At 31.5% G+C, this 14,393-nt stretch overlaps 1 protein-coding gene across 2 annotated transcripts; it reads right to left on the bottom strand.

Moving 5' to 3' along the window:
- Window positions 1–7,524: 7,524 nt before the first annotated feature.
- On the bottom strand, window positions 7,525–13,874 carry LOC145843848 (uncharacterized). Of its 2 annotated transcripts, none has more exons than XM_082951090.1 (5): window positions 13,641–13,874; window positions 13,234–13,371; window positions 11,597–11,731; window positions 10,498–10,653; window positions 7,525–9,849 (listed from the first exon to the last, which is right to left on the bottom strand). In XM_082951090.1, the coding sequence occupies exons 1-5, from the start codon at window positions 13,792–13,794 to the stop codon at window positions 8,912–8,914; spliced, it is 1,521 nt and encodes a 506-aa protein (XP_082807216.1). In that variant the 5' UTR covers window positions 13,795–13,874; the 3' UTR covers window positions 7,525–8,911. The 2 variants fall into 2 exon arrangements, with proteins under 2 accessions (XP_082807216.1, XP_082807217.1); XM_082951091.1 differs by having other exon boundaries at window positions 10,498–10,650.
- Window positions 13,875–14,393: the final 519 nt, after the last annotated feature.

Raw genomic sequence — 14,393 nt, 5'->3', positions numbered from 1 at the left:
TGAAACTATAAAAGTAAGCTCAACCTCCACAGCAGTTCAAAAAACAAACCAAAACAGTTGCTTTTTACATAACTTGAATTCTTGTTGCTTACTTCAAAGTTTGTTTATTATTTGAAATACTTTTCATTTTTTAAATCTCTCGTCTAAAAATGTAAATACGCATGAATACACAGTTCAAGTTTTTTTACAGAACATCTGTTGTTACGTAATTATATATAATTTTTTTCCTTTTGTAGTTAAAAATTTTTTCTTACTTTCTATAAACAAGCATATATATACTAAGAAAAGCATATATGCAAATTTTGCATTTTTCAACGTCCTCCCATTTGCATGCCGTTTCGCCCCGAAATCAATTTAATTCGCAGAAACGAAGCGAAGCCACGGCTCGCAAATTTCATCGGGGCCACCCACGATTTCGCACAAACGCTTGGAAATGAGCCCAAACTTCTCCACCCGCACAAACGCCTGCATACTCTAGAAATCGCGAGTGCGCCTTTTGTGTTTCACTTCAGCGGACTTTCAGTAAAACAATGCTGTCGACACGCATGGGTGACTTCGCCTTTTGTCAGAGCGCGCATTGCGCATCCATCTTGATTAGTAATTGGAATGATTAAGCTCAGAGGCGAAAGTAAACAAAAGTCGAGGCTTAAAAATTTACGAGCCTGAACTTTGTTGCGAGATAACGAGAGATCAAAGCGTGCCGACGAACAAGTGTTTGTTTGAAACTGTTTACGAAATCCTGACATTTTTTTTTGCAAAAAGGTTGCACAAGTGTTTGGATTAGAGTTTTGTGAACTTTTAAAAAATAATGCCTCGTTAAGTTCTTTGAAGAAGTTGGCCTTTGAAACGGTCAAGTTAGCGCTATCACTTAAACCGCGTCAGCTTTTTCTTTGTTTTAGTTTAATTTGTGTTCAGTGCTCTTTTTGAACCCATGCATGTAGAAGGATTTGCTGCTTTAAACTCTCAACTATGATTTATCGATGTTTTTAGGATTATATCGCAGACACAAAACGACCGGAAACAAAAAGTAAAAAGTATTAAACATAGCCTTACAATTGACTATTCATTGAAATGACTTCTATTTAATTTTAACTAGTTGTTGTGTAAATGTTTAAGTGTGCGTATATTTACAAAACTGGTGGTAGAATGGTCTTTTTTCTATGCACACAAGGTTATGTTAAAACTAACATTTTTATTTCTTTAAATTCGTTTAATTGATTATTTTACTACTAAATACTTATACTATATTTGAAGATATTTAGATAAAAACTTATGTGTACTAGCTAGTAAGAAATTTTATAAGCATGTGGTGTACGACTCGATAATCGAAAGGTTCCTTTGTACACCAGATCATTAGACCAAATTTTTTGAGCGCTTTTTTTTATTGTTTTATAAACAATAAAAACATTAATTACTTTTATACTATTTTACACTGTAAAACTTTTTGATTAGTTTAGTCTTAAAAATGGTTTTCTTCTTTACAAACGATTTAGTATCAAATGATCAGTTTCAAAAACATTTTATCTTTAAATACTAAAATACTTTCAACACAAATAGCAAAAAAAAAAATTAATTCAAGATGAACTTTTCATCCAAAAACCTCTAAAACTTGATCTGTAAGTAGGTGTTACACTTAAAAGGAAAAGTTCTGAAAAATACCAATTCTGTATGGTAGTTAAGCTTACATGGTTTTTGAAACTTTGAAACTGTATACAATTAAGATATTTTCACTTATGACATACATAGTAATTTAAATTTCATTTCAAGTAGAAAAGATTAAAATTAAGGATTGTTCACATAGTTTGTTTGTATCAAATTGAATTTCAATTATTACAACTGATTAAAACATCAAGTAAAACACTTAAAACATAGTGGAAGTATAAAATAAAATACCAACAACTAAAATGCAATTTAAACTACACTTAATAAATTAAATCAAAGCGAGGTCTTTAAGTTTGCAGATAGTTTACAAGGGAGCAACTAAGGTTGTATTACTAATAAAGCGTAATTGCTTGCCAACTAGATCTAAATTGGTTGTAAAACAAAACATAAAATGCTGAATGTTTACTTTAGGTGATTGGTAAAAAAAAAACCGAAACAAGACTTAAAATTGAATTACTAAACATTAAAAAACTACAAGTTTGTTAGTCTTAACCTAGAATGTTTGTAAAAAATGTTAATGAGTAGGTTATTAGACTACATTTGCAGTATTGACTTATTTATTTTCATTTAAGTTTTACTCAGAGTTTTAAAACTTGCACACTCTCAAGTCATGATTCATTAACTTTTTCAAGCCGAAAAGCCAATTCATACCGTTTAGCTGGTAAAGCTTTTTTTTTATTTGTCCATCACCAGCGCCTTTCATACCATCAGAAAGCTTTTAAACTCAGCTACGTGACATTAACAGCTTCGAAAATATATAATTCAGATCTTCCACGCAACGTTTGAAATCATTTGACTCACCTCAGAAAAGCGCGAATTTGAAAGCCTAAACCTCACCGCATGATTTAACTCAGCTGCTGGCTATTTTTTCAGAGCTTAAATAACTTTTTATTTGAAATAGTTTGCGCTTTTATCGGCATGCTGAAAACGTCATCGAATTTTATTTCGATTTTTTAGAATTTAAAGTTTTATTTTATTGGTATTAGATAACGTACTAAATAAGAGATTTTTCTAGAATTAAATTTTCATAAGGTTTTCGGTTAAAACTACTAAAAAATTTGAGCTACTTTACGCTATATTATTTTAATTGTTTAATTGCTTGTAAATTGTATGAAAAAGTCAGTACTAAATTCTAAGAGTTAATTAATGAGAAAAAAAATCGTTTTATATAAACTTTAATTTGTAAAAAGCGCTCTTTTATAAGTTAATTTAACAAAAAAAATAATTAAAAAAAAAATTCAAAGTGGAACAATCAGCTGTTTAATGAAAAAAAAAGAAAGTTAAGTAAAGTTGACATTGAAAAGGAATTATCATAGGAAAGGCTGAATCAAATCAAAGCTTCCTGCTGCTTGAAGATGCCGTTCTGACGTCATAATCATGAGGAATGGTTGTCGCTTGGGCGGATGAGTTTATAAGTTCACTGTCTCTTTAATGTGACAATAATTGAATTTTTGTCGTCTGACGCGGCATTTGAGCTGTTTAAGTTTCTCGTTGTTTACATAAAAATGTTTGGAAAAAAAAATTGAATTACAAGTAGAATGGTTTGAAAAAAAAGTGATTTAGTCGAGCTACAAACTAAAAAATAAAAAAAATAAACTTTTGTGTTTAATTTAGTTGATAATTATAGACCGCATAAAAATCCTTGGCTGCTAATAGGGTATTTATGCTTTTTTTAATAAAAATCTTTTTTTTTGTACATAAAACATTACTAATAGAAGAAAAGTTTATAAATGTCTATCTCGTGGTTTATTTAGTTTGTGTTGAACTTTGAATTATAAAAACTAGCTAACATTAATTCGATTTTTAACATGGTTAACTGTGAAACAATACAAAACATTTTAAAATATAAAGTAATGCAATGAAAAATACTAGTAACAGTGAAGTTTTTAAAATGTTTATTATTTATTAGTGTTACAAGTTTAACAATTAAAAACAGCAATTTCTAAGCATTTTAAATACGCTGTGAACAGTGTTTATAAAAACAATGTAAAAGGTTGTTTAATAAAGTGTGCTTTGAAAGCAAAACAATGTTTACTGTAAATAAAATGTAATTAAATCTGTTATTACTTTAACATTGAATAAAAACAGTAATAACAAACCAGTTGCTTAAGAAACAGTTGGTTTTCGAAAGTATGTTTATGTTTAGTAATTAGTTTAACCCAAGTGCACTGTTTCTTTGATTTTAAATTACTTTCAAAAAATCCTTTTAACTTTAACTGCTGAAATTACAGTTGTTTTTTCAAGTATGTAATAATAAACTAATCTAAAATTAGTTGTACAAAGTTATACAGACTAAAGTACTAAGTATATACGTGTATTCCCTATTTAATCTAAATAGATCTTTTGAAATTTAGTTTACAATTTATAAATGTTAAAAACATGTTTTTGATACTTATAAAACGCCTATAAACTGAATGAAAATACGTGATTACGAAAACAGCTTCATTTTTCTGAATACTGCATAAGCATCTAGTTATTATATAACATACAATTAAATGTTTATAGCCAATGGTAAAATAGTTAGGAAATATTTCCATACAAATATTTACGTATAAAGGCGAATATAACAAAATACTTAAGTAGCTTGACTTATTTAAAGTAAGAAAAAAAAATTAAAGTTAAAAAAATATTGCTTAGATTGGTTTACAATTGAAAGCTTGTAGATTAAACTTTCGTAAACCGTGTTAGCTGCCTATAAAAACCCAAATCTAACTGATGCTGTTGTTCTTAAGCATGAATAGGCGCGAAAATAACGATATAACTTTTAAGCAGGTTTAACAAGGTGTAAACAACATGAAGTAAACAGGGAATTTACTGGCAAATGTTTTCGAGCAAACAGTAAGATGTACAGGCGATTGGTGGTTTTCATGGCGATTTTAGAGGCCATACGAACGAAGGCGTTTGTGGAAAATAAAACAAACACAAGTTTCAACCCTCGGGGTAGATGATATGTTAATCTGAAAAATCACAAATGCTCCTTTTTTAGCCATGTTTTGAAGTGAATATATCATTTTTCGAACAAATTTTCTGGTTCACTTTAAATTAATTTCTTGACAGATGTTTTTGTGTAGTTAAAGAAAGCGTCTGGTTAAAAGTTTTCTAGACATGAAAATTTTTTGTTTTGGTGCAAAACCCAATTTAATTTCGTCTAAGTTTTTTTTTCAACTCGAATTCCTCGCATACTTCAACCACTTAAACCTTTTTATCGTTTCGCACATCTGCGCGAGCAGAAAAAGTTCAAATAAACCCACGAAACGGCAACTTTTTCACAATAAATCATCTCGCACCTGACACAATCAACCGAGTTAGCGAGCCGAGAATTGACTTGAACTTTTCGTGAACTTTTTCACGGCGCTGAAAAGTGTTTGCAGTTTGTTGTTGGCGATGACGGGTCGAAAACACTCTTAGAATGAAAAAAACACACAAAAAAGTTCTTGTGAAAAACTGTTTCTGCCTAGAAAGTCTTAAAGCTGCAATTTCACGGATCGTTGGCTTCGGCTTTCACACCGACGGCTTTTTTCGCTCGAGCTTTGCGCAGTTGTTTAAATATCTAATTTTTTTTTTGTTCGAAGCGATGAGCTGTTGTTTGCCGTTCCAATTAGCCAGGCTGGCTTCGAGTGTTGTTCTGATGGCTTGTAAAGTGAAACATATGCCCGGCTGGAGTGAAAACTCACCTACTTCGAAACAGCTTGTTTTTACAGTAATTTTTTAGCTAAATAGTTGACAAACAAGGTATGATATTTTTACAGCTTTAATTGAAAATTTATTTTGTGGTCTTTTTGTTCTAACTTTTAAAGTTATGTGTTTTTTTGTAAAATAAATGAAATTTTTGCTTAATACATTTTATAAATTTAAATCAAAGTTTTAGAATTTTCGGAATTTCAAGTGCTGCAGACGTCTAGATAAACTTTTTAAGTGCACATAAAAGTTAAGATCATAAAAATTTACTGAACATTTTCGTAAATAAATACATTTTATCAAAAAACGAGTTGATTGATGATACTTGCAAGTTTTTAAATCATAAAACAGTTTATTTTATCTCTTATTTTCGACCACCTTAGTTGAAAACATTCAAACTTAATTGATTATCATTTAACTATTAAAAATATTTCTAAAAATCACACTTGTAATATTTATTACAGTGTAATGATAAAGTTGCTCTTTGTAAGAAATTTTAGCAAAACTAGCACTAAAAGTTTTACTTTGAGAAATAAGCACATTCTATGTTTTATGAATGCAATTTTTAAATTAGCGTACATATTAAACTAAGTGAACTTGTAGAGACTTTTATGTAATGAACAAGTCAGAAATTTGATAAAAACGAAGTGATAGCAATCTAAGTCGTTTTTAAACTTATTAAATATAAGATGAACAATTATTAGTATTTGATGACCGTTTATGCTGTTTATTAACACACTATAAAATGAAAAGTACATTAAAAAGTGTTGTACTTAGAAAAATAATTTCGTCTCACAATGATTTGGCACTTTTTTTTGTTTCAAACTCAAAATGCGTTTGAGATAACAGTCTTTTAATGTGTGAGAAGTTATATTTCTATTGTAATTTTATAAATAGTTTGATATATCACTTAAATTGAATAATGTTTTTTTATATTTAAAATGAATACGTAATCTTTTGGTTTCTAAAGTAAAGTTTTTTATTGCCTAGTTTTTTAATGTAGAATTGAACAATTTAGTTATTAATCTTTCACTATTTTTTTTTTAGTATTTTTATAATTCAACTTTAAATTAAATCTAAAAAACAACTTAAGATGATTAAAAATAATATTTTATAAAAAAGTATGTAAAATAAGTACAAACTAAATTTATTACATTAGGTAAGACTTTCAACAAACTAGTTTATGTGTCTTTTTTCAAAATTTAGTACACAAAACTAAAAAATTACATTTAACTGTCAAGCAAAATAATATACAACCATCTAAACTTTTAAAGAGTTTAAAAAAATTTAAGTTAAAACGCGCATTTTTTTTTTAAACTGCAGTATAAAATAAATAACGCAATAAATTAAACTGACAACCGAAATAATCGCGAAAAATATCTCTCTAAAACTCTCTGATATAATAAATTACTTTTTCAGCCTTGTAGACTGTCTGATGCAAACGTCTGTAACTTGAATGTTATGAGTATTTTCTTGTCAAAATGTGAAGTTATTGTAATTAATTGCAATATTTTGGCTGTTTATACAAAAAGTAAAAAGCTTTTGATAACCAAGAAATATGATAAAAAATGTTTTAATCCGACTTCGACTTTAAAGCGTTTTATCTAGCAGTCTTATATGTAAAATAGTATTTACATAAAATTTAGCATAGAACACGTTTTTAATTTAAACATATGCCAAATTATGTTTGAAATTCATTATATGATATTATAACCTTTTCGTAATGATATGTATAATTACGAATTTCTATGACTAATTTGAATATTAATTTTTAATTTGCCTAATCTTCTAACCAAAATCATGTAATTAGTTTTTGGAACAAATATTTCCATAAGACTGATTAACTTAAATTAATGTTAATTTTATCAAAGGTCTTATCTGGCTATAAAACTTTGAAACAGCCGTTAATGAATTAACATTAACGTTAAAGCTTATAGCATTTTATGCAAAATTACTTTTAATTCAACATTTTTTTTAAATGTTTTTTATCTAAAGTTAACACTATGTTTAACTGAAATGATTAAAACGTTCCATTAGCAATATTGTAAATTTAAAAACTTGAAAAAAAACTTAGATAAGTTAAAACTTAAGTATTTGTAAAAAAAAGCAAAAAATCTTGCGTTAAAGCAACTTTCAACTTAGCATATGGTAAAAAATATGTCACTACAAAAAAAAACATTATCGTTTTTCAAATTTTCTTTTTATTAACTCGCAGTCCTTTTTCGAACGATGAAAAAATGACAATGTTGAAAAGAATCAGTGGAAGTTGAAACAAGTAAAAGAAACAAAAAAAAAAAGGACAAAACACACATTTAACAATTGAAAACAATGCATGCAGTTGTACATTCGTTCGTTAGGCACATATTAACTCGATTACCTTTTAAAACAGTTTTAAAAATGTTAAATCACATTACCGTTATGTAGTCTATACGGGCAGTATTGAAAAAAAAAAGTATCGTTTAAATCAGAAGTAGTTCAAAATAAAAAGGTAAGTTAACTTTAGACTGTGAAAAGGAACACAAAAACACGAGTTTACCAAATAAAAACGGTTAAAACAAGATTAAATTTAAACTGTTAATTTAAAAATTACAATAACCGACACAGAAACAGCATAAAACAAACTGTTTAATTAATATTAAACTTATTTTTAAATGCGGTTAGAGGGAATTGTTCTTTGATGTGAATTCAATTTATTAATTGGTTTTGTAATAAAAAACATACAAACTCAAAACCTGGAAACACTCAACTTTGGTACTTGCTAGTAAAGAGCAGGCTTTATAGTGAAATGACACAAAAATAGTAAAAGACAGAAAACACGGAAAATAAAAAAGAAATGTTTTTATTTACAAACTTTCAACAATATTTTTCATATCATCAAAACAAGGACTTCATTATGGCGTTAACTTTACAAACAGTGATCCTTTTTATTACAGGAAAAAAAATATTTTTGATCATCATTTGAAAACATGTATTTGTTAAACTAAACAAGTGTGATAATTTTTACAGTGTTAATAAAAACTTTTTGTCCAATTCAAAAACAACTCAAACCGCCAAACTTTACATGAGTGATGAAAACAAAAGTTGAACCTTAGCTCGCAAGCTTCATGATTTAATTAAAATTTGTTTAAAACAGGAAAAGTGCCCTTTTGATTGGGAAAACTTCCAAACTTAAACAACAGTTTTTAAATTATTTCAAAATGTTTTTATTTTTCAAACGAAATAGCTGCTTTTACTTGTTTAATTAACGTTTTTATTGGTGCAGGATAAGCCTCTGTAAATTAAAAAAAAAACTTAGTTCGTAATTATTTTTTACCAAGCAGCAATAAAAACCCGTTTGTTCCTTTTAACTCGTAAAAATATAAAAAAAAATAGCCTGTCAGCAGCGAAATGTGAAAAGTTCAAAAAGAAAAACAAAAAACACTGAAAACGGAAAACAACGAAAAGGCTATTTTTTGGTGTAAACGCATCAGAACACGCGGGAGGTATAAAGAACTTTTGTAACGCGTAAAAAAAAACTTTTAAAAAAAACAACGAAATTCCCGGGTTTTTACATCCGGGACGTGACAGTTCGCTACGTCTCCGCCTGGCACTGCGGGCTGCCGGAGTTGGAGAACTTCTTCTTCCTTATGCTCGTTCTGTGCACCGCCCTGCTCAATGCCTGCGTCTTGCTGTGGTCTATCATGGCGTAGTCCACCTGCCCGCTCTTGCCGCAGCTCTTCGGCGTCCCGGGAACCCCCGAGGAAGTAGAGCTGCCGCTGAGGGGCGTGCTCCGGCCCACCTTGGAGGAGACGCCTCCCGGCGTGTCGATCCGGGAGGCGGGCGTCTGGATCTTGGAGGAGCCGGGGTCTACGAGGGAGTAGTTCAATTTCGAGGAGTTGTTCCTGCTCATGGGCGCCGAGCCGTTGCCCTGCACGAAGTCGAAGGTGAAGTGGGTGTAGTTGTAGGCGGTCTGGGGCAGGAGCTGCGGGGTCTGCTTGTCCGTGGACCTGCCGCTGCCGCACCCGAACGTGTTGACGTAGTCCTTGGCCGAGTGGGGCGCCTTCATCACGGGGCTCTCCCTGTTGTGGTTTCCGCCGAAGCCGTGCCGGTACTTCCACGGGTCGCCGCAATGGTTCTTGTTGCCGTGGCCGCGGGCCGGAAGCGAGGTGGACGCCCCCGACGCCATGCTGCCCACGCCCGAGGTGACGTTGCTGGAAGGGGTGAGGCACATGGCCACCACGTCACTCTTCACGGATCGCTTCCGGGTAAGTCCCCCTTCCACGTCTCCTTGTGACGTCACGATGTCGACGCGGTTGGTGCCGCAGTCGTACCTGACGTTCTGGTAGTTGCTCTCGGGGGGAACCCCCTGGTTCGGGTTGCACCTCACCATCGCCACCTGCTGGCGGTTGTTGTCGAAGGCGACGGTGACGTCGTTGCCCGACGATGACGTCATGTTGGTCCTTCTCCGCACCATCTCCTGGCGGGTCTGCGGGGCCGGCTGCAGGTTGAACGGCTGCGGCATTTGGTGACCTGGAAGAATAAATAATTTAATTAATTAAATTATTTGAATAAATTAAATTAATAGTTTAATTTTTTTTTAATTTTTGGTACTTTATTTAAGCTTGTACATGTTGATTTTTTAATCTTTTTCTTGGCTGGTTGCAATTTAGTTGTTTAAATATATCTAAATAAACATATTACAAAGTTTAATTGTATTTTTTTAATTTGGATTATTTTCTTGTTGTCGTACTTTTGATTAAATTGTTTTTTATTACAAACAGTATTTAAATAGATTAGAATATAAAAAAACTTTATAAAAAATCATTGATTTAATTGCACTTTAATAATGTATTTAATATTTAATTGTCTTTAATTTTCAATAAGAAAGCAAAAAATTAAATAAACATCACATCAGAAAAATAATTAAAGACTTATAAGTAAAAAGTAATTAAATGTTTTAATTGATATTTTTCGAATTAAAAACATGTAAAATTTTTACTTTATATATTACAATGACTTTTTCTGAAATTTTTTTGCAAACATAAACATTTTATCGAGAAAAAATAAACTCATAATGTTCTAGTCACGTAAACGCAAATTATCAAGTTTCTCAAACTGACATTTTCTTAATCAAAAGTGATATATATATATATATAATAAAATTAACATAACACGAACCGTTCATGTTTCTCTGAATGGCGGCGTCGTTGTAGTAGTTGTGGTCGTCGTTACCATCCACGTAAGTGTTGGAGGTGTGCGGACCATTTACGAACGGTTGGTGGACCATTTGTTGCGGCGGTCGGTGGCTGGCCATTACGTTCGGGTGGTTCTCTGCTGGTGGTTGAAAATTTTGTTGTAAAATTTGTTGGGTGAAAAAGTAGTTTGAAAAACCATTTAAAACAACTGTCATAATTCTTAAAAAAACCACTGAGCAAGATTTTTCGAAAAAAAAAAAATTAATTTTGTAAACTTTATTAGATAAAGTATTTAAATGAAATTTTAGTTGTTTGTTCTATTAGTATGGAGATATTGCAATAACATATAGATTACTTAATTTTAAATATTTCATTTACTTATTATAAACTTATAATTGTTTTTTAATGCAAAATATACCTTTTATATCAACCACATAATACTTCGATAATTGACTTGAATACTTTGCAATACACTGCCAAAGCACAATGCCAGAACAAACTTTTATCATTTTAGTTTACAAATAGAGAGCTTACAGAGTTGATGATATTTGCAATTGAAACTAAGCCGAGCTTAACATTTATTTAAGCGCATGATGTAATGAGCACATATAATATATATATACATATGAGAAGCAAATATCAAGTTTCATTGTCCATTGCTGATTGTCAGCAATTAGTCACTATTGTGCGTGCAAATGTTTCGTATATCAATAAAAAGAATTTTTGTGATGCAAATTGATTGTTTTTTGTGCAAAGTGAATTTAAAAAAGAACCAAAATATTTCAGAATAAAACTAAGTTAAATACAAATATCCAAATTTGAAAGTTTAACAGTTACTAACAACATAAGTTTTTAAAGATATAACAGAAGTGTAAACTATGTTTTTAATTAAATAATCAACAATAATTATACTTAATAAATAAGCTAAGAAGTTAGATAACACAACTAGTTTCGAGGCAACAATATTAATTTCAAATACACATCTAATAAGTTATAGGAAAACATCGGTCTAAAATCTAAATAGAACTCAAAAATGTTAAACTATTTTTTCAACTACAAATAATAATTAAACAATTTCATACCGAGCGGGATTCTGTGATGCACAAGATTCGGGTTGTGCATCAGAAGCTGGTTTCTCCTCTGCTCCGCCTCAGCGTAATACTGCTTCAGTATTTTGAACAAGTCCTCTGCGCGGTCCATTTTGAACAGAAATATCGCTGCAACAGTTGATTGAAATTACTTAAAAGTTTTTATTTTTATCAGTAAAAGCAAGTTATGTTTGTTAGTTGGTGATAATATTTTCATTTCTTTTTTCTGAAAAATTGATAACTTAAAAATAAAATAAGTAGATAAGTAAGCATGCTTACTATTCTAAAATTCTTAATCAAACTTTACAAAGCGCTTTTGGGAGTCAAAAACAATCCTGTCAAAATTTGCATTCAAAAAAACTCAAGTTGTTCAAACACCAGCTTACACATTGGGCCAAAGTTAAAGTGCAGCAGTTTCCTTTGAACACAAAAGTGACCGAAATAAAAAGTAATCCTCACATAAAAGGCTTGTAAAACACACACACACGGAATGAAACAAGCAAATTCGCTCAAACTGCCGAATTATTCCCATGGAGCAGCAAGCTGCAAAGCAAACAGAAAAATTCAGCTAAAAGCTTTTCAGCGAAATCCGTTGTTTGATCACCGTGAGCAAAGTCGTAAAACTTTTTTTTTTGCTTATTTAAAGGCGCATCAGTAGCTCGCTCTTCAGTTTGTTTGTCGAGTCAATAGAGAACGAGGCTTGAGTAATAAAGTTGATTAACGAAAAATAAACTTACCCAGGTTGAAAATTTACGAGGCGAAATGAAAATTTAAACTTTATCACCGCAACATCAAAAGGCAGAGATTGATCAGCAGTAAATCAATTTTTCTTTAAATAAATTCGAAATGATGTAATAAAACAAAACTCTGCGACTTTCGAGCAACTGCGCCAACATCCTTCGTATAAAAGAGACGGCGGTTGCGAGCAGCAGAGAATGCTTAAAAATTTATCAATTCAGCGCGAAGGTCCGCGAGGTCACCGAATCTCGCGTGACGTCACAAACGAAGCAGAGTCGGCGACAGATGGCAGCGAGGTATGACGACACAGTAAGCTCAACGAAAGAGAAAAGCACGGAGGGGGCTTCTGTCGCTCCGATGCAGCAGCAGCTTGGTCCTGCCTGTGCACGATGGTGAGAACATGTCAAACGTTTGAATGAAAATACCCCCGGCATGCCCTCATTTTGAAAACCCTTTCACTGCGGACCAGAAGATTTTTTCATGCATTTTTTTCGTCGCCGAACGACAACAGCTTGCGAATTTATTTAATTTTTAAATTTTGGACACGTCGCAGCCTCCTCTATTTTTTGTTTGTTTTATTTCAGTTTCGCGCCGGTCATCGATTTCGGCGCGTTTCGCAAAGCGCAAGCACAAATGCGGACGTTTGAATTTTATGTTTTGCGCGCTGTTTGCTGATTTATTTTTGCTGTGATTAATATTTGGTGCGTGAAAATTCTCTTGCGCGAATAAATAGACATTAAGCAGGTTTTAATAACAACTTTCAAAGTTTACCGTTGAAAGAAGAAAAAAAATTAAAGGACATAAAAATGATATGATATTGAAAAAATGGTTTTATAAATCTGTTTTTAAATAAACTATATATTTTACATTAAAAAAAATATTTTTTTACTCACCTTTTCCTCCCTGGCAGTTATCTCCGGTCTCGATCATGAATCTGGTTTCGGAATAACCGTACTTCTGAATGCCACTTATCGGCCACTTGGCTATTATCTTCCTGTTCCTACCCCGTATGGTCATTTGGTTTTCTTTTACTGGTTGAAAAAAGTTTAGTTTTACAAAACTTCATTTTGAAATAAACTCAAACAGTTTTTACTTTTGATTTAGATATGTAGCACAATTTATCTACATAGCAAACATTTTGCAAAGAAACTAATTAAAAAAAAGTTTGATAACTTTATAAAAAAATATATACAAAAAACTCTCTACTAAAAAACCAATCAAGTTTCAATTACAAGATCAATCAATTATTTTTAACGTCTTTTTAATTTGTATTATTTAAAAAACCACTAAAAACACCAACCTTCGATGGTCAGCACCTCCACCGTCTTGCCCTTCTCGTTGAGGGACTTCCCCTTGAAAATGGTGGGGTGGTCGTCGGGAACGGTGCCGCGGTGGTTGCTGTGCTCGCAGCCCATGATGCGCAGCTTGAGAACAGATGAAAGGAACCTGCTCATCAACGTGACATGTACATCAATCCGTGGTTGCTTTGAATAGTTGTCTGGCGACTCCTTTGTTGTGTTTTGTGTTTACTTATAATCTCTGAAAAATACATGTTTACTAAAGTTTATTTAGTAGTATGACTTATATTTAATAGTTGGTACTGATTATGACTACATTATCATTTGGAAGTTATTTTGTTTAATTGCTATTTTGACTATTGAATTTATCAAGCTTAATAAAGTTAGAATGTATTCAAACTTTTAGCTCAATTGATTACTTTTAACCGAGATCTGAAATTGATAAAGTTTGTGGTAAGAAAGCATCAGCCTTTTACAGCACTCAAAACGCACAAACAAAACATGTACTGATGACTCATCTTTTTTTCTTGAAAAAATTATATTTTCATGGCAAAAACTTGTAAAATGCTTCTACAAACACATACAAGATTAAATCTTTTCACAACACAAACTTATGACTTCAAGTCATTTTGACTGAAGATTTACAGCTAATTAATCAAATTTATATGTAGAAATACAGCTATTAATTTCAGCTCACTACCATAATTAAGATCATTATCTAACTATCAAACCAAATCGTTCGAACATTGTTTTAC

This window comes from Thalia democratica, chromosome 9 (genome assembly GCF_965202585.1).
Source record: "Thalia democratica chromosome 9, ktThaDemo2.hap1.1, whole genome shotgun sequence".
NCBI classification, from domain to species: Eukaryota; Metazoa; Chordata; class Thaliacea; order Salpida; family Salpidae; genus Thalia; species Thalia democratica.
The sequence above is the reverse complement of the archived record's forward strand: the minus strand, read 5'-3'. Positions and strand labels throughout refer to the sequence as shown.

Coding starts and splice junctions, on each gene's coding strand:
- LOC145843848 (XM_082951090.1), bottom strand. CDS start 13,794: ATGAGCAGGTTCCTTTCATCTGTTCTCAAGCTGCGCATCATGGGCTGC. Junction 13,372..13,640: donor GGAGGTGCTGACCATCGAAG/GTTGGTGTTTTT, acceptor TTTTTCAACCAG/TAAAAGAAAACCAAATGACC. Junction 10,654..11,596: donor GCATCACAGAATCCCGCTCG/GTATGAAATTGT, acceptor TTCAACCACCAG/CAGAGAACCACCCGAACGTA.